We start from the raw sequence: 20414 nt of genomic DNA on the forward strand, positions 1-20414 counted from the left end.
GTGCTTCCCCACAGCCATTCATGACAGAGCGCGGGTGCCATAAATAATCCTGAAAGTTGCACTTATTCAATAATGGCGATTACTCTGATCTCAGGAGGAAATAAAGACACGGGGTTCAATTCGCATTCACTGCACTCAGAGGGGGGAAACTACGCTGTCGAAAACCAGAGACTATTTTATGTATCCTACTAGACTAATGTCTGCGATATAGGCTATTTTAGCAAATACTTTGTGTAGTTCTTATCCAAGAATTAAATTTGTAGCATTTAGTAGGCAATTTCTTAAAAAAGGGGGAAAGGCATTGCTTAAATTGGCACGTTATTTTGCCACAGCTCACGCTAGGATAAATGAGGTGTTTTAGAAAATCTCTGATGTGTGAACTAATGGGAGATGTTTTTCTGACTGTAAATTCAAGGTTAAAAAAATACTCCTATTGCATCCCTGGTGAAAGAAAGAGAGAGAGAGAGAGAGAGAGAGAGAGAGAGAGAGAGAGAGAGAGAGAGAGAGAGAGAGAGAGAGAGAGAGAGAAAACCACACAGCAGAGCCATTTCGATTTATGTAAAATGGCCATTGGGAAAGTTTTTGTGCACTGAGTAAAAAAAAAAAAAAAAAAAAAAAAAAAAACCTAGGCTATAAAAGTAACATTTACTGGTAAGATAAGTTTTCTCACCTCAGAGTTTTTTTTTTTTTTTTTTTTTTGGTTGTTGTTGTTTTAACCATATTTATTAATCGATTGATAGCCTAATTCAAAATATTTTACAGCTAATTCAAGGTGCATGAAATGTGTACAAGGCAGTCACTGTGAGTGTTTCGAGATTTTCAAACTCACTTGATTATTTTAATAATACTTTTTGCTAATATTTTGGATAGTTATAGCCTGTGATTTTTATGTTGAAACTATTAAAATGTAAATCAACTTTTGTTTGTAAACCAACAGTGAAAAAATGAAGAGACGTGAAATTGAATAGGCTAGCTAAATAATAATCAGTAATTAAATAAAATATGAAAAAATTCCGACTATTCTCGCGCGGAACCTGAAAGAATTCTAAAAATTTGCATTTCTATCAGTTAATAAGAGAACTGTGTGGCTGGTGTATCACGTGACTGCGGCAACCAATCCCAGTTACAGGAAATGACCTCGAGGACAAAGCTGCAGATAGCGGGCAAGCAAGTCCCAGAGTGTTAGACAACAGCGCCGCCTGCCGACCAAAGCAGACACTGCCTAGGTGTTCTGTACATGGCACACGTACCTAGTTACGGAACAGATATTCTTTTGCATAGCTGCTCATACAGAAATAGTGCAATGAACAACTACAAGAAGTGCTTAAATTACTATTTTACATGAATACTTTGAATATCATCACTATTCAAATAATGTATCAATACACAATACAGCTTAGGCCTACATTAGGCTATACAAATTTGCACATGCACAGTTGTTTTTTTCCTAAAGAATATCTAATGTAATGTGATCTGATTTGTTAAAAGGCAACACTGTAAATAACACTGTATATTGGTTACAAAAGATACATCAACAACAATGCGTATATCGCATGATTATCAACAGATGAAAATAATTTTAAACTATTCTACAAGAATTATACGTAGCCTAGAGTTCCAGTTTAATAGTATATTCAATTATTTGCTAGCATTTCAAGTTTGTATTGCAATAAAAAAAAAAAATTAAAAAAAACTGATAAGAAGTGCGTTCTAAAGTAACTGAATGTAATGTGTAGGCCTGTATGAAGTGGGCATTGCTCTGGTTTCGGTTATCTCGTTTGTAGGCTCCTCTCGCTTCTTTTGCCGCATTGCAGTGAGGTTGTAAATACCTCTGCAGCGGCCTGTCAGCTGACTGTGAAATACTTTCTTTGTTCCGCAGACCCTGTCTCCCTTCCCTAAAAACTGCGCCATTCTCACCATTAAGGGAGGCATACATTAAAACACACAGCAACTGCACCTCCACAGTTTCACAGACTTTCAGAATCTCTCTATTTCTCCAAATATTTCATAAATGCTGTGGATTTTCATCCAGCAATTAAAGCTAGATAAATAATAACGTTTGAATATTTAAAAACTGATGTATTAATTTAATGCACAGTATGTATACATAATTCTTGCGATTTTTAAATTTTAATGTTGACACTTATTTTATTTTTCCAATTCATATATATGTATACAAATTGGCAAAAATAAAATAAGTGAGAAGTGTCAACATTAAAATAAAAAAATTACAAGAAATGTTTGAATCGGTCATACAATTAACTGATGAACAGTCATCATTTGGAAGTTTACATAACTGTTACATAATTGTTTTTAATTTTTGAAGATTTGCTTCTTGATTCTCCGAACGAGGAAAAAAATAGCACAACAACTACTGTTAATAATAATACTAAAATCAGTTATTTTGAATTGATGATGCTTTCATAAAGGTTCGTATAGTTAATATTCAAGGCTGTGAGTCAAATCAAGCATTTCTGTCAAATAATTAAAATTAAGATCTAGTAAAGTTAGGCCAACATTAAAAAAAAAAATTAAAAACATTACCCTAAGATATAACAAGCCGTTTTAAAGGAGCATAGCTTTAAGTAGAATCAAAAAGGAAGCTTTAAACATTTACTATCTGATTTCTTTTTTAAATGCAAAAACAGGGAATACTCTGAGTTTTTTATTTTTATTTTTATCAGCCTGCCTATGCTGCTGTCAACAATCTGAAATTATTATCGCAAACCAAAAACCTGCTGTTAATTTCTGACTATGCTATGACGATGGCACATATTGTCCAGCATGTTCAATTTAATAAAATATAAACTTACCAAACAAAGCCCTGTAATCCATGTTTTGCCTCCTGCGCTGCTGGTGAATATTATGAAGCTTCTTTCAAATCAGTCGTCCAGTGCTGTATTGCTTGCTCTCTTTAGAAATGCAACTCTTGTAGCACCCATAGCATCTGACAACATACGTAATCGGTAACGCACGTTAGCAAAGCCTTGAGTTTGTCTTCTCGATCTTTGACACAGATAGCAGTACACAGCAAAATTACATATTTAAAAATATATGAGCACACTGTGTATTTTGGATTTGGAGCCTTTAGCCACATAATGTAGTGGAAAAATCGCTTGGGAAATCAGGAAAAGGGGTCATGAAGACGTTTGCGTCTTGCACATGACCAGTGGCATCCAATGACAGACGAAATAGGCTCATAAAAAGATCTATTACAAAGCTGTAAATTGTATTCTAACAAAAAGGAATCTAGGCTGCCGCAAAGCCTCCAGTGTTTTGCGCATAATGACTGAGCCAGCTGCGCTTCCTCAGCAAAGAAAATACAGTCACAGACATCTGCTGAAAGAGAGTGTGTTTGAGGGTGTGTGAGAGATAGTAAAAGAGAGGAAGTGAGAGAGAGAGAGACAGATAGAGAAATTGTAAAGACACGCTAAAATGTTCTTCATCTGTGTTGTTTTGTAAGTATAAAATATGTCAAATAAATTCGTTTAAGTTCAGTTAATGCCTACCTAGAAACTGACATAATTTAACCTATTATCCTAGAAAAGTAAGCACCGGCGATCAATAAAGAATTGTAGCTATATGTAATAATTAGCTACTTAAAAAACTACCTTAATGCTCACAATGCATAATATTAGAAAATGTGCTAGGAATTGTGAGGAAGCTAAACGTGTAGGCTAATACATTTATTTAAACTGAATAATATTAATTTATCATTATATATACATATATTTTATAAACGAAAATCGAAATACACAGTTCTGAATATGGTTCTCACAATCAACAGAGAATCGATTCATAAATTTGGTTTTTAGAACTGGAAAATTTTGGAAAGTAATAATTTGTCGGCGTTTAAAATGTAGGCTAAACACATTTGCCTGTGTTTCTGTTTGTGTGTCAAAAGCACTGGTAGGCTACTAATTATCACTTCTGCGGCTGGAGGTGTCAGAAGAGCTGTAAGCTGCAGATCAACACGAGGTTTAACATACAGAAATCGTGACTGTATATATTTTGATCGTGCAAAACTGTTAATACATAATGACATTAAAATTAATAACATTCATTCTTCATGTTTAAACTGCTAATTTAAAATCAAATAACACTCTCATTTTTTGTTCTAAATTTATTTTACAGTAAATGCATTATTATTTAAAGAAATCGAATTTTCATGTTTTTTTCTCTTCTTTTTTCTGGATATATCAGTTAAAAGCTGCAGTTTTTAATTTTTTTTTTTTTTTAACGCGGGCTTATTACCATTGCTTGCACTCACCATGTTTTATTTATTGCATATTACTTGAGGAAAAATATCATTTTTGCATGCGTGCTTCTGAAAATTCTAAATTAAATACAAAAATAAATTAATTAATTAGAATTAAGCAAAAAAAATAAAAAATAAAATAATAGTAATAATTACCTTCTCTCGGGGTACAATGCATATTCCTTTTTTCTGACATATCTCTTTCAGAAATGTATAATTTATTTCAAGGTTCGAATAAAGGGGGTATGGAGAGGTAGGGGGGTCTTGAATGCCTTAATAATCAAAGGGCAGCTACAGTAATCTGAAAACGGATTTTATGCCCGACAACCTTGAAGTCTCATCCAAGGGAACATCTGAGACGGAGGCGAGCGCTGATTTAGGCACGCTGGGGCCGAGCCAGTATTACCACCGGACGATTTACAGGCTCTGTATTGTAGCGACCCGGCCTCTCGCAGTGTCGTAAAGACGCGCTGTCTTTGAAAGATATCGTGTGCGTAAAATTTAGAGCGGTCGCAGTGACACGTAATTCCACCGGGATTCGACTGATAACTGGCGCTCTGTGTCGCAGATCTCCCAAGCAGATAAAATTATTGCGTCAGTGCTGGCCGTCGCCATAAGCCTTCACATGCCTACCGTTCAGCATTTTGTGGAAATGTTGATCCGCAGGATACTTCGTCCAGTGTGTTATGTGAAGGGTCGACAAAGTGAGAACTCATTGATGGTGTCAGATCGTTACTTATTAATGCCAGTGGAATTAGATATGATTGAGAGCTGCTGTTATTGAATGGTGTATTTGGTGAACAGGCCCACAGCCAAATTCTGCGGTCAGGGTGCTACAGCATGCCTCAAAACACGTTTGCTTTTAGTTATAGATCACATGACAGACAGGGAGGGAAAGGGGGGAAAGGAAAGGAAAATTAGATTAAGAGTATGTTTTGCTCTTTTCCATCTACGTTTGGAGTCAGCAAAATGCTGTACTTGTTCGGCGTATACTGCGTTTACATTACATTTACATGCATTCATTTACCACTACTGTTCATAATAAAAATAGTACTAATACAACAACTACTACTAGCCTACTATACTACTACTGCTACTACTACTACTAATAATAATTAGAAAGTGTTGTTTTGTTGAAACATTGAATTATCAGCATTATATTCTATATAGTTTTTTTTTTCAAATGTAACAACAAATCTCTATATATTTAAAACTAGATTTAGTTAACAGGCCTAGTTGTTTTGTAACAGATGCATGAATAGTAGAATATATAGGCTATTCTACGATATAACAAACACAAACCTTCGATATCTATAATAGGCTATGATCTGTTTTTCAGCGCGCCTTACTGCTTAAAACAAATAAAACAAACGGCTTTGTAACACGTTGCTCTATGCTGTTTTGAGTAAAGCCTTCATTTTTAATTTTCTTTTCTGAATGGCTGCTCTCCTGATGATTCCATTTGTATTGCACTTTTAGTTGAAAGAAAATAAACATTATCTCAAAGCGAAAGTAAAGTGAAATAAACTGTAGTAGGCTAACCTCACTTAATAGTCTATACCTAAACTCCTTTAGCCCAATTGTTATGTGTCATTATAAATATAATAAGCAAATACACATTTGATAGAGACCTCAACCCCCCCGTCATCATTATATAGTACATTATATCCACAACATTCATCTATACACATTTATCTGTTTAGCCACACATTGCTCCATACTGAGATACATGCTCACTGGCTTAACTCCTTTGTTTTTACCCTTTCTCGACCCAGTTTTATTCAAAACAGACCATGAAAAGTACAGATGCAAACTGGGAAAACTGAACGCATATGTTTGTCCCGAAATATGAACTTTCTAGAAGCAAATCTGAATTTAATTCATTTTCCAGTAGTTATCCTGTTTTGATATCTGATTAAGCTCCTGTAAGTAAATGTGCACAACCACGGGCAGCCCATTATTTTCACAGATCAGCTGTGCCCTCTAGTGGCAATAATGTGCTCCCCTGTTTAATCTTGCATTCTTTGAAAATTGCAGGATGCATCCATGTTTATTTTTATTTTTATTTATTTTTTTCAGTCACGTTCCCAGACATTTAAATATATTTTGAAGTCTATTTGTTCAGAATCTAAAATGGGTGATGCAACGAATGCATGACTGACATTAGCTTCCCAGCTTGTCGTGAGTATTTAATTGGCTGTTATGGCGACCCTTTTCTAAAATGAACATATTCCTGTTGCATTTTGTTGCAATAATAACACCCCAAAAGAGTGTCAGATTTAAGGTTTGTAGAGTGGAGCATTTCGTGAATAAACGTGACTTTCAGTGTACTGGGGGTCGATGTTGCTTTAGTCTCAACATCGACCAGACACCCCGTAGAAAAGTGTCTACGTTTTTGTGTGCAAGTATCAGACACAAAGAACCAGTGAGGTTAGTTTCAAAGAGAAGAGCAATTACAGTCCTATACCATAAACTCATTTAGACCAGACGTCTAGGTCTTTCTATAGCTTTATTGGACCCAGTTTCTTCCTGCTCTAAAGCAATTCTTGGTACAGGTTTGACGATAAATTGGGGTTCTTTGCAACACCTTTTTATTCTTAGCAATATTGTCTAACAATGAATCTGTGTTTTGTGTTTTGTGTTAAGTCTTGTTGCAGGGCATAGCAACATAAATCGTATTGCTGTTATTTAAAAGCTATGTACATACAGTAGTGTGCAGTCGAAATTGCTATTTATTTGTAAATCATGGTCTAAAAAAGGGAACATTTTCACAGTAGGTGCACCAGTAGAGTATTTAACAAAGCTTGTCTACACCCAAATTCACTATACAGCACTGAAGACAAGCTTCACTGTGAAAAATAAAACGAAATCGAAAAAAGAAGAAATAAAACAGACTAAAAAGTTCGATTTTCTTATATAATTTAGACCATATTGGTGCATCTACCACACCAGCAAGCGCTCAAACTAGAAATACACTAGTTTAGAAAAGAGATTGTACATAATATCCAATTTAAAAAAAGACATAAATTAAAGGCACACGAAGGGTGGGTTTTGCATGCATTAACAGACGAACCATATCCATTAAGTTCCTAGAAGAGTTTTTTTTTTTTTTTTTTTTTTTTTTTTTTTTTTTTGTGGTAGGATTTTTATGAGTAAGGATAAGTAACTTAAGAAACTGAATTATCCGATCCTGAATGAAGTACTCCACCATGGTGCTGGGAAACAGATTTTAGGCGTTTTAAACCAAATATAACTAATTTATTGTGGAATATCCATTTATTTCAAGTCACTCAAATAATAAATTATATATATATATATATATATATATATATATATATATATATATATATATATATATATATATATATATATATATATATATATATAAACAGAATGAATGACATTTTGAATAAGTAGAAAAAAAAAAAAAAAAAAAAAAAATTTATCCGAAACCAAGCATATTGCAGGAACGCGCATTAGCTTTTGAGCTGAAGCACACTGTTCACTGTTCACTAAGGATCTTTGCTGCTCCTCTCTCGGTTCATCTTCTTCATTTTCATTCTTCTGTTCTGAAACCAGATTTTAACCTGCCGCTCTGTTAAATTCAGGATTCGTGCAACTTCATAACGACGATCCCTCGTTAAATACATGTTATAAAGGAACTCCTTCTCTAATTCCAGAGTCTGATATTTTGTGTAAGGGCAACGTTTCTTTCTTGTTGACCTCGCGTGGATCCAGTTTGCTGCCGGGTTGCCTGAAAGAAAAAAACACGTAAATAAGCTTTACTTCCACAACTGATTAGACCACTAATGACAATATCAAAGGGAGCTTTGCCTTATGTATCCATTAAAATATTGTAACGTGAGTGTGAATGCAACTTTTTTTTTGTTTTGTTATATATATATATATATATATATATATATATATATATATATATATATATATATATATATATATATAGCATTCTCACGGACGAAGGTAATATAAGCTCGGCCCGTGGTAAGAGCTCGGACACTTTTATAGGTTTGTAAAACCTCCAGTTTAGGACAGTTGGAAGGTTGTAAATCAAGGGGCAATTCATTTTACTTACTTGGGTCAAGTTGTTGTTGTTGTTGTTCGTCTTTAGGTTCACCGTGACTCGAAATATCATTTGCAACCGTTTCTTCAGTAGCTTTGTCTACGCTCTCGGATACAGCGCTGCAGCTAAACTCGGGAACCACCGGTGTCTCAGTTTCAAACGCCGCGCTTTCAGTCCTTTTCGAGGGTAAACTTTCAGTCTTTGTGCCGCTGTGCCGACTGCTGGAGTGGAGCCCCGATAGAGAGATATGGCTTGAGACTGGATCTATCCAGGAGCGCACGTATCTGTTGTCCGAAAGATGGGTCTGGTGGACGTATGGATGGTAAAGTCCGGACACAGCAGCAGGAGATGGTTGATGAACCGAGGTCCAGGACGCAGGGAACGCGGCTGACTTGGGAGCGAAGCTGCACGACGAGAAGTCCGCATTTTCCCCCACACCTGACGGCCTCACCGTGTGTGAGCCCTGGACATAACGCGCTCCGTACACATCCTCCGTGTCGTGCCCCATAATAGAGTCCACATAATAGCTACTGAGAGCTGAACTAGTCGACATTTTTGGATCCCTTCGAACGCATATAAAACCTTACTCTGTTTCCGAAACCTTGCCTCTGAACAATCATAGTATTTTTGCTGCCTTCAACTCCAGTGATTGGTTACGTGAATCACGTGATCATATTTACTAATACAGAGAGTAAATCAGTCCGCTGATAACTGTATGTTTGATTTGTACTCTTAAAAAAATAAGATAAGAAATTATTTTCATCTTAACTTAGCTGTAGTGGTATTCTGCATCCAACCTGTTTTAGACCACGAATGTTTTTTTTTTTTTTTTTTTTTTTTTTTTTTTTTAACAAGATCATATTAATGCATCCATTTATTTCAGTGCCAGATAGCTTAGCAGACGATTCCAGCAGCGTGAAATCTAGCAAAATATCGTCATAAGATATGTCATACTCTAGCCTTGTAAAGTATTTTATAGAGTACCGAGTTGCAAGTCCTCGTAAAATAAATGTAATAACATGCTGTAAAACAACGAACCACCGCAGCCTCACAAATTCTCATATTTTATAAAAGGTCCTCGCTGCTTTAAGGTTAAGATCTGCAATTCAGTTGTTGTAAGTTTGATACTGACTGTAAGGTGTTGTAAGATTGACACAGGAAATAATATTTGCGTATATTTTCGGTGCTTATTGAAAAGCGAGTCATAGTAGCCTATTTTATGTGTATCAGTAAAAATGTTATGAGGTGCATTTGATTATGTATTAATGTTCCCTTAATAAAAAAGACTCTTGGCATTTCAAAGTGTCTTGACCCACGTGTCTGTCATTAAATAATAATAATAATAATAATAATAATAATAAATATGGGAATATTCTCGTCTTTTTTAGATAATACACGTCGAGCAATGAATAAGGTGGCGAAGACTATGTGGAATAACTGATGGTAATAAAGCGCATGTTGCTACGTCACATTACAATGAAATAACAAAAAGGTTCAAGACCGAGAAGAGAGGTTAAACGCAATTCATTGCAGATGTCTTCCTTATTTGGGAAAATAATCTGAGTGAGAAAACAATGTGGTTAAAGGTTATTTGTCGACAAGTTGTCACTGAGAAATCAGCTGTTACAGTTTTGGTCAAAATTATAATCTGCTTTCCCATCTGTGGTCACACACTTGAACGCATCTGAGCATGTGCCTATAGAGACGTGTGGAATTGTGTTTGTTTGTATGCACATTAGAGAGTGAGTGGTCAATGCTATAGAAAGAAAAATGCAGAGCATTCATATAATTTTTATAATCTTAAAATAAGATACGAAATAAGTATTTGGTCTCTTTTGAACACAAATTTGATAAAATCAGGATGAAGCTTGATCCATGTATAGTTAGAGTTACATTTTATTATGTGCTGGTTTCTTTTCTAGGCATACAGGAATTAAGAAAACTTGTTGATTTGTTGTCACTGACGTCCGTAAGTCACTTTTTTATTTTTTATTTTAATTTAAAGAATTAAAGAGTGCAAAGCAAGTTAGTATTCCATGGCTTTCTCGTAGATCAAAACATTTAAAGTGCTCTGGGCCTTTTTTATATAACAATGGACTAAAAAATAAAAAAAAATAATAAAGGCAAAAAATAAATGTAGAAAATTACATTCAGGCTCAAACACGGACTGTATTTTAACAAAAGATCATATTTTTAAATGACTTTGTTTTGCCCACATATTTAACATAGTTTTTTTTTTTGTGCGTGTGTGTGTTTGAGGGTAGTATTGGGGAATGTAATATTGTCCTGATTAAACTGTGGTTTAAAAACGTTTTTATACAAATTGTACAACAAACATTATTATGACATATTGAATTTATTACTCCACTGACCACATGCCACAAACATGCACTGATACAGACATATTTAAACATCTATTATACAGAAACCTTTATACGTAATTATTTCAGATAAATGTACGTTTTCACTGGAGAAAGAATGGGCACCCTTTACTTTCAAATGTGCTTTAGTGTCCTTTTTTAGCGCAAATGTTTCTGCGACATTTTTGCTCTGTCCCCGCTGAAATGAAACGCTCGGAACAGTCTGTTTCTATCTTCTTATATAAGTTAAGACCTAACACCAGTTTTATACCCTGTGAAACATACTGAAATACACAAGGCTTCACATTTCAAATGCAATCAAAGATGTAGCAACAAATGACAAAGATTTAGCAACTATCACAACATTGGAACGTGAAAGTAGCCAAAACAATGCACACTGCCCTCATGTCAGCATTATACAGGAGAACACGGATGGACCGAAACGGGGAGGTAAGTTTTTGAAATGCTCTTGTCTGCATGCTCACGAAAAAGTGAGATTGGATGTGAGTTCACGAATCCGATTTTCTCTGCTCATCTTCTTAAGTTTCATCCTGCGGTTTTGGAACCAGATTTTCACTTGTCTGTCAGTGAGGTTGACGCTTTTGCTTATCTCTAGACGGCGCTCCCGAGTCAAGTACATGTTAAATAAAAATTCTTTTTCTAATTCCAAGGTCTGGTGCTTTGTGTACGGACATCTTTTTTTCCTTCCACTCTTCGCGGTCAACCAGTTGCTCGTCGGTGTGTCGTTTTTAGATTCTGCAAAACAAAAAGACACAGTGAACGAACAGCAAAACAAAAAGGGAAATTAAGACACTGTTTTTGCATGAAAAAAAAATAAATACAAAGCGTATGCTTGTTTAAAACAGTTATCAGAATTAAACCTATTCCTACTGTTCATTAGAATTAATGCTGCCTACTGAGTCTAAATAATATATAGCCCATGCGGCCTCGTTTGGTCTTTCAGCACACAATGCCAAGTGTCGTTCAGTGTACTTTTACTGAATTGTTGTTGTTAGTATTATTATTTTTCTTTTTTCAGTTAACAATAAGTTTTAATAAGCTAAATTACTCCTTATAACCAATGCACTTTTTATAGCCTACACGCATTTTTATATTTAACTACCAGAATTATGATTTTGCCAAGCTATAGCCTTCTAACCATGTTGCAGTTAACAAATATATGGCAATGAATGATTCCGACATCAAAAGTACATTCATTTTCGTGCTGAATGGATAAAGCTGCAAACACATTTCACCGAGACACTGCTGCTTATATTGAGCAAAGATTGTCAAGTCACTTGCAACAAAAGGTATTTGATGTTAACGCGCCCTCGCAGCGCTGTTTCCTGTTAAAGCTTTTACTGCAACCTGAGTAAGACTCCCATTAAACATTACGACTTTCGGGTTGTTTGTGTTTTATATTGGGTTTTATGATGCCGGAGCGTTCGCATTACACCAAGACGCGATTAATCCGTTTATTGTACCCACCTTTGCCTTCTCTGTGTGGCAGTTCGGGGCTGGAGACAGACGCCTCAGTTGAGCAATTCTTCTCCTCCAGCGTGCTGACTTTGGGCTCTGGACTCAGCGCAGGGGAAGAGCTCCTTGTGTCCCGATCATGCGAAAGCTTCTTTTCCACCTCGACGAAGGGCGTTGACTGCGCCTTTGGAGTCACCCTGTTCAGCTGCATTAACGTAGTGCTCGGGCTCATCGTCTCGCTGTCATAGTCCGGGTTTTTCGCCGTCGCATAAGTTTGACTTAGTCTAAAATAGCCAGGGACCGGAATCTCGGGACTATCAACGCATGTTTCGGGAATCAGGTTGGAGTACGCGGGTATCTCGGACGAACTGACCTTTGCTCTCTTGTCGGAATACATACAACAGTTAGTTTCTTCTTTTATGCTTTGTGAAAATGTGCAGGTGGACATCTGGTTGAGCGGTTGTTCTAATCGGCAGGACCTGCTTGGATCTGCCCAGTTATCAGTTTGAGGTATGTACGAGTGGACGTTCATGCCCATGTTTTGGTGGTTTACTTCCCCCCGTTTGCCAAGAGACGGCAGGAGTCCACAGGTTTGCATTCCATAGGTTCCCATTTCTGCAGTGGCTGGCATGTACATGTTACTGCTGGAATAAAAATCTGTTCTGCACGCGCCAATCAAGGAATCTACCAAAAACGTGTTTGCAGCAGGAGAGCTGTTGGGAAAGGACATTTTGGAGAGTATTTGGATTTTTTTTTTTTTTAAGAAGCAGAGAAGTGTCCCCTGTAAGCTGACATATCTAGCAAAACAATCCCTGTACAACCCAAAGAGCCTCTCTGCAACCACATGACACTCTCACCAATGAAATTTGAAAATGGCCTTGAGACGCAGGCTCTTCCCCGTCACGTGGGCGCACTGACACGGTTTGAAGTTTTAGACGTGGTCAACAGCGACACCTAGAACAAGGACTTGAAATTGGTTCCAAGACGGTCAAAATAACATTAAATCCATTTTCAGAATACCATATACAATTAAGACAAAATGTGACGAAATTGGACTAATATATACTCCTGAGTGCAAGGACCAGGGAAATAAATGACAGCATTCAACACAGTCTACTTTGCATTTCTTTTAACGTCAATTCAAGGTCAAGACAAGAAATGTCGGCAGACACCGCTTAAGGAGTTTCTCGTAGTTCTCATTTTCAGCAGGCAAAATGCACAGAACAATGCAGAACAAATTGAGGCGGCGGACCTTAACACCGCTAACTGGATTAAGGGTGAAAAGCAACGATTACATCTTTTCTTTGTTTGATTGTGTCATCTATATTCTAATATACACCACTGATGTTGCCTGTTTGCAGTCAGGCCGTGTTGTCGTACGCAAATGAAATTAAAATGTGATTACTATATAATAATTCGTGTAATACCATGTTTGTTGTTTGCTGTTAATTTCTAAATTAAAGTAAACATTGTGCTTGATAAATCAGAATTATATGTTAGCCAGACAGTGTATTTTATCAGTTTATCCTTCACATTATCATAATAAAGATGTAAGGAAGGCTATTTGTTTCTATAGCCATATGAAAAATAGTGGAAGTCAAGGGTTTAAATGAATTTTCATCTTTGCGTAAATAATGCAGTTCTTTTAAATGTACAGATTGAAGAGGGTTTTTATAAATCAATTTATATGACCGTGTGTCTTATAAAAAAAAATAGAGTTTTAAACGCATTTACACTTTGCTTTTAAAAATAATTAGCCTACATCTTCACTTACTCAGCAATAACGTTATATGCAACAATACAATTATTGTCAAAAGATGTACACTAATATTCGTTATGACTAAATATGCAAATATGTCTGCAGAATGAAACAGCATTTACAAAGGTTATCAAATGATCTCAGAACCTGATACAATGAAAATGCGCACATCATTAAATGCTATCTTTATATGCCGTTGAATTAATCATCGGCAGTGTGTGTATTGTCACAAAGCAGTAATATTGTCGTTATATAGCCTACATAAAAAAAAACTAAAATATAAAAATAGCTCTACGGGGTTATGAACTTGTTTGTATAGAAACCTTAACATGATTTTTAGATTAAGGAACAATAATGCCAGATTCTTTACATAATTTTAATAAACATAAAAGCATGCATGCACGCGATAAGGGTTTCCTGAAGTAAATCGTTTCCCCAGATAAATAATACCAAAAAACAAACCAAAAAAAAAAAAAAAAAAAAAAAAAAAAAAAAAAAACAGAATCACTGCATAGGACTGACGTGAAAACAGACATAAACACCAAGCCGGTACACAATTTTCCTATCTGGAAGTATAATGTTTTGATGATCACAAATAGGCCGACAACTATACGAAATGCATAATTTATCTCGGTTTTGAATTTAAAGGTAAATACATTTATATTCATTTACACTCTAGTAAATAGTGCAGGCAATGATTCTTCGACAAAGGTTTTGTCTAGGCTATTTAATTTGTTGGTGTGTAATAAATAAATGAAATGAAAAAAAAAAAAAAAATAGACCTACGATTAATAAGAGGATGCCGTAGAGATGCGTACAGTTTAATAATTACATAAATAACAGTGGGCTCCAGCTCCATTATGCATGTATCATTAGAAGTATTTTATTTCATTTTTTCAAATCTGCCGTCTCCCATGCAAAGAACGGCTTACAAAATATATTATAAAACTAAAAGCTGGTGAAGACCTCAAAAATCTGCTACGTTATAATGGGCTATGCTTGCAATATAAAGGATGATATAACAACAACGACGACAGATATTATTATTATTATTATTATTAACAACAAAACAACAATAACAATCATAATAGTTTTAATAATAATAATGGTAGCGGTTCTGTTTATGTATGATCTCTTTATTGAGAAAAAAAAAGAAAGAAAAAAAAGGGACTGTATAACCAAATGTTAAAGCGTGTAAAAGGCACTGAGACTAGGCAGATGTATACTGAAATTGTCTTCCCAAGTAAAAAATCCTCCGTGCGCAACTAAAATATATTTTCTGGGTTTTCAATTTTTTTTTTTGTGTGTGTGTGTTTTTTTTTTTTTTTTTTTTTTTTTTTTGGTTGTTTTGAAAAATAATACAGCATAAATCTAATTAAGGATAAGAGTGAATAGCAATAATAACGTATTGCCATTAACAGTGTGCGGGCGTTAAAACATTATATTAGATCCCATAACTCCGCTGAAGATCATAGTCATTGTTTTTGAGAACAGCTACACTTGGATTACACACAGCACCAGGTCAAATCATTGCTGTAATTTCGCCCTCTCGTGGCTTCAAGCAGTATCAACAAAATGTAAATAAACAAAGGGATGTCTAAGATTCGTTATTATGCCAGGAAATAAATTATAAAACACACAACAATATTGAAGTGAACTGGGTATATTGTATACACGGCTAAAAAAAATAAAATAATAAAAAAAAAAAGCAATGAGGAAACTCACATCTAGGGGGGAAAAACTAGTTAGTATGCGTAGCACTTACAGAACTCAAATTTGTGTTTCCAGTATATTCTGCCTCCACAGAGGTAGTCGCTTCTTAAATATATGTCTACTGATGAGATAATTATCAACAAACAATTTAAGTCTTTTCTTTTAGTATACTCTTAAGAAAACACCACCGAAACACTCGCAGTAGCCTTATATTACTGCATTGGTGCTCTTGCCTAAATCCTCGTTATGAAAGAAACCCCTTGTGGAGGAAGTGATACGATTGTATTTATATGATTTTATTTTACAGCATATCACAGCCAAACGGCGTCTACGTGTAGCTGCCTGTAGCCCTGTAAGAGGTAGCTGTATGGAGGCCTTTAAAGGCAGGTCAGTGTGAGTGGATGCAGCGGCCATATTGGACCGTGCTGCACTGCGGCGCCTCTGAGAGGGCGTAGTTTTTCAAAGAGAACCTCAAAAAGGCGCCTTTACTTATTCAAAAAGGTTAAGGGTGACGACCTTGACATTACAGAAGTTCAAATGCAATATTTCATTTTAAGTTTTACATTTGTTGAAGACATCTAACTTTGTAAACCACTGTGGAAAAGCCAGTTACTGTAAGTATTACCGTGCTGCATGTGTCATAAAGCTACTCGGTACAGCTTGTAGAAATGCGGTGATGTGTGATGCGCAGAATTTCAAATTGAGGATTTCAAGACATAACACTTTTTTTATTATTATATCTTCACTTTTATTTTAACACATACTAAGTTCACATCTTTCTATACAGAAAAACAAAACATCTGCACCCTTTGTGTTTCAGGGCAAAGTCGCAGTTGAAGTGGATAGAGGGTCCAATAGCCCCAATTTAATTTACTGCCCCGAGTTTATTGTACTGTCTAGACTGTTCAAGGTTTAGTAAATAGCCTAAGTGTAAAACAACATATAAGGAAAGGAATTAGTCAAAGACCTATAAAGTTACCATTGAAAATAGTTCTCTGTCTACCTCACGTTCCTTCTTCCCCTGTAATAATCAAAAACATTTAGTATTCCTTTGAAAAATAAGTAGGCCGCACAGTTAGAAATGCAACTCTGTTAAATAACTTGAATGTTATTTAATAACAACAAATAACTTTTAAATAACGAATTCTGTGGCTGACTTACACGCGCACTATCACACACAAGAGGCGTCACAGCAATAGATAGAAATATGGTGTATTTTTTTTATTTATTCAATACATAGATACATTACATGCTTCAAACGAATAAATGCATACACAGTTCTACCTCAATGTAATTACGTACTGATTTGATGTAACCAAACGCATTGTTGCTTATGCAGAACTTGAATGTATTTCATGGGACAATGCAAAACACAATAAATAAATACAAATACAAAGCTACTGCATTTCAGTGGCATTAACACAGAGTATGAAGAGATTGTCGAGGTACCTATATGTTCCGGATAACTGATAATTTCCGTCATCGCGAATACACTGTTGTAGATCATTTGTGCAGAATTTATTCGCAGATCACATTAATTTTTGACAGCAAAATATTTTGCATAGTTCTAAAATACAGAGTTGACGTGAAAATAACCCAGGTGTCCGACGAATGGATGATGTCCCACAATTATGTCATAATAGAATAGCCATCGCTTCATCGTCCCGGCCAATATCATGGCTTTCAGAACAATGGATTTCCAGTGAAATACTGGAGACGATCTCGGTTCAACTTTTTCTCTTTCATCCTTCGGTTCTGGAACCAAATCTTCACTTGTCGGTCCGTAAGACTGAGCATTCTTGACAAATGCAGACGTTTCTCTTTGTTTATGTACACATTGAAAAAGAATTCTCGTTCAAGTTCTCGGATCTGGTATTTCGTATATGGGCATCTCTTTTTTCTGGACTTTGTTGCACCTACAAAAAGAAACGTAACTTGATTACATTACAGTGAATTTGAAGTCTAACTCGGTTGCAATACAACTGCAGGAACTAGGATACTACAGATAGGCTACTAATGCAGTGCCTTAATTGTTTTCACAATAACGGGCCTATTGTGCAATCCACATATTGCAGTTACAAAAACAAAAAAATTGGAGAAACGAGATTATGTATACATAAACTATAAAACAACACAAGCTCTGCCACATGAAATACACTCAAGCATGCAAGCGGCCCACACGCTCAAGCACACACATACACACACACACACACACACACACACACACACACACACACACACACACACACACACACACACACGCGCGCGCGCGTAATGTTGAAAAGCATGCAAGCGCACACGAGTAATCCGTAGGTGTGTTTTCAGTTCGATTAAAGTGTTTCTATTCTAAGTTAATATCTTTTGTGATAATATAAGTAATTACCACTAAAACAAGCAATAAGCTGAAGGTTTTTAAAACCTTGTGGTCTTTCTCGATTCGTATCACGACGATCATTTCTGTCTTTGCAACAATTCATCCGAACATATATATTATATATATAATGTTCGCGGATGAATATATATGTATAGTTCATATAACATTTTTATATATATAACGATCCGACGAAAGCGCCTCCACATCGTAAAGATTTTTACAACAGCAAAGAGAATCTTACTAGCTACATAAAAACTTTTGCATGCTTATAAAGCGGCACATAAAAGCTAACCGATAAAGTAATGTGAATTGAATCGCCGTTAAAAGCGTGGACCTACTTGATTCGTTGTTCTTCTCTTCATCGCAGGTTGATATTGAGGATTCCTCCTCTATGGTTTCCGTAGGGTCTCGTTTTGTCTGCTCCGCGCTGTCTGTAGACACATTGCATGCAGCATCTCCGGGGACACTCGTATCTGGCTTTTGTTTGGACTGCTCAGGGTTGGGCTTCTCAGAGTTTACAGTCTCAAAAAATTGATCAAATCCTTGTGGAAGTACCCCATTTCGGCCGGCGTTGGTGAAGAAATTGCACGAGGAGTTAGTACCACCGTGATGGCTATACATGGAATCGTTTTTAAAAATCATTTCCGCTCTTTTTGATGACTGCAGGAGATCTCGGTGCATTATCTCCTCCGTTGAATAGTATGAAGCGTAATTGCCCCTGTAGTGCCATTTGCTCGGATGATCCAGTCCATAGTCCCTGAAAGTCACTTCACGAACAGGTTGGACTTGCGCTAGGTTGGAAGAATAAGGGAAATTTACTTGACACGACGTAGTTTGTGGTAAAAACGGCGAGACCGACGAGAAATCTGGAGCAGAAACATAGTAAGGTAAATACATATTAGATGCACAGCTGCTGCGATCATCGTAGTCCGTCATTGCTCGCTTTAGCCTTAGAGGAAAAATCGTCTGCTTGACTGTTAAACTTTGCCCATCTATTGCACCATATGCGTGTGGATAGGACTCGCAAGGAAGAAAAAATCGGAAACGTACGCTGACGTGCAATTCATCTTGATCGATTCTTGAGGTAATTGTGTCATGTGATCCGGTAAAAAAAATTAGCATATATCAATATCAGTCATTGAGTGAGCGACTCATAGGTAACCGCATGGGGAAGGTCATTGGTTGCCTACATTTTTGAAACTCCCTTGTTGATTTCCCAGTGTGTATTACAAGGCATTAGTAAACAATCACAGAAAAAACACATCAAATATTTCGTTTAAAATCATACAATACTTCATGAAATAAAGCAACTTTATCACAACGTTAAGCAATCTATTTCCAACGCACCACATTCAGTTGCTTTATTTTAAGATTTTCCTAGGTTTCCCAACCTCCTACCCTCACGGCCGAAGGAAAACTTTGAAGACTGAAGTAAAACTGCAATGTTTTAACCTCTTTCTTTCCCCATACTCGGTAACTGAGATGCCTTTGGATCAAAATGCACTGCACATTTTTAAACACATGGTTTATATGCACGTTTCTGAACCTGTAATATACTCTTTTAAGAAATTTCCTGGAAAGTCCATATTTTGTTATTCCTTAGGCTATACAGACAAGACATATGGAAGACTGAAAAAGAGAGAGGAAAAAATTAAATGAGTAGGAAAAAATGTTGGAGCTGACACAGAAACCAACAGAAAGGTAATGTAGTTCATCAAATAGCTATCTGTTCTGTTGTGATGCCAGCGAAAACATTTTCTGATTATTCTACACAGTCTACAAAAAGTAAAAAATGTAGTCACAGTGTAAACGGTGTACAAGAATGCTTTTCCAAAAACGGCATTTGCTAGTAAAGCGTAATAACATTTTCAACTGTACCTTTCTTTTTAGCGTGAAGTAAAATCTCCATTTTAGTCCGATAATGTTTTCCAGTAGCCACGATTTCAAAAAAAAATTCCTCGACGCAATTATTGAAAGGGAGAACAGGAAGAGATACACAGATTCACACTGCCAAGTACAAAACAACTGTTCTGGCTTTGAACGTCTGTGGTCTGAGACAATGCGCACCCGGCAATCACCATCAACCGCCAGCCAAATCATTTTATTGCACAGGCAAAAGGATGTGCTGTGGTGGAGTGTCATGGGTGGAGGTTAAACGTGTTTACTTGTACATTCCTACCGAGAGACTATAGAAAAAGTTCAAATTTACAGTTTTTTTCCCCCCGATACATAACTCATACCGTTATGAGACACAAAGTTGGCGTTAAGCTTATAAACCTAATAAACAACCAAAGTAGTTACATTGTTTTTGTACTGACTTGTATTTTAAATGTTTTTATTTTAAAATGTATTATTATTATTATTATTTAATCTGCATATCTGCCTATAGTGACTTA

At 36.0% G+C, this 20414-nt stretch overlaps 3 protein-coding genes across 3 annotated transcripts; all 3 read right to left on the reverse strand.

The window, feature by feature from the left end:
* Positions 1-7682: 7682 nt before the first annotated feature.
* LOC109096138 (homeobox protein Hox-D9a) lies at positions 7683-9532 on the reverse strand. The gene is made up of 2 exons (XM_042730733.1): positions 8349-9532; positions 7683-8012 (listed from the first exon to the last, which is right to left on the reverse strand). The coding sequence occupies exons 1-2, from the start codon at positions 8887-8889 to the stop codon at positions 7771-7773; spliced, it is 783 nt and encodes a 260-aa protein (XP_042586667.1). The 5' UTR covers positions 8890-9532; the 3' UTR covers positions 7683-7770.
* A 1326-nt stretch (positions 9533-10858) lies between these two features.
* On the reverse strand, positions 10859-13736 carry hoxd10a (homeobox D10a). Its single transcript, XM_042730732.1, has 2 exons — positions 12185-13736; positions 10859-11452 (listed from the first exon to the last, which is right to left on the reverse strand). The coding sequence occupies exons 1-2, from the start codon at positions 12900-12902 to the stop codon at positions 11178-11180; spliced, it is 993 nt and encodes a 330-aa protein (XP_042586666.1). The 5' UTR covers positions 12903-13736; the 3' UTR covers positions 10859-11177.
* A 1274-nt stretch (positions 13737-15010) lies between these two features.
* Positions 15011-20173, reverse strand: LOC109095888 (homeobox protein Hox-D11a). Its single transcript, XM_019109555.2, has 3 exons — positions 19897-20173; positions 18357-19647; positions 15011-17560 (listed from the first exon to the last, which is right to left on the reverse strand). Exons 2-3 carry the CDS (start codon positions 19138-19140, stop codon positions 17328-17330), a joined length of 1017 nt encoding a protein of 338 aa, XP_018965100.2. The 5' UTR covers positions 19141-19647; positions 19897-20173; the 3' UTR covers positions 15011-17327.
* Between the last annotated feature and the right edge of the window lie 241 nt (positions 20174-20414).

The sequence above is a fragment of the Cyprinus carpio genome, chromosome B9, assembly GCF_018340385.1.
Source record: "Cyprinus carpio isolate SPL01 chromosome B9, ASM1834038v1, whole genome shotgun sequence".
Lineage (NCBI taxonomy): Eukaryota > Metazoa > Chordata > Actinopteri > Cypriniformes > Cyprinidae > Cyprinus > Cyprinus carpio.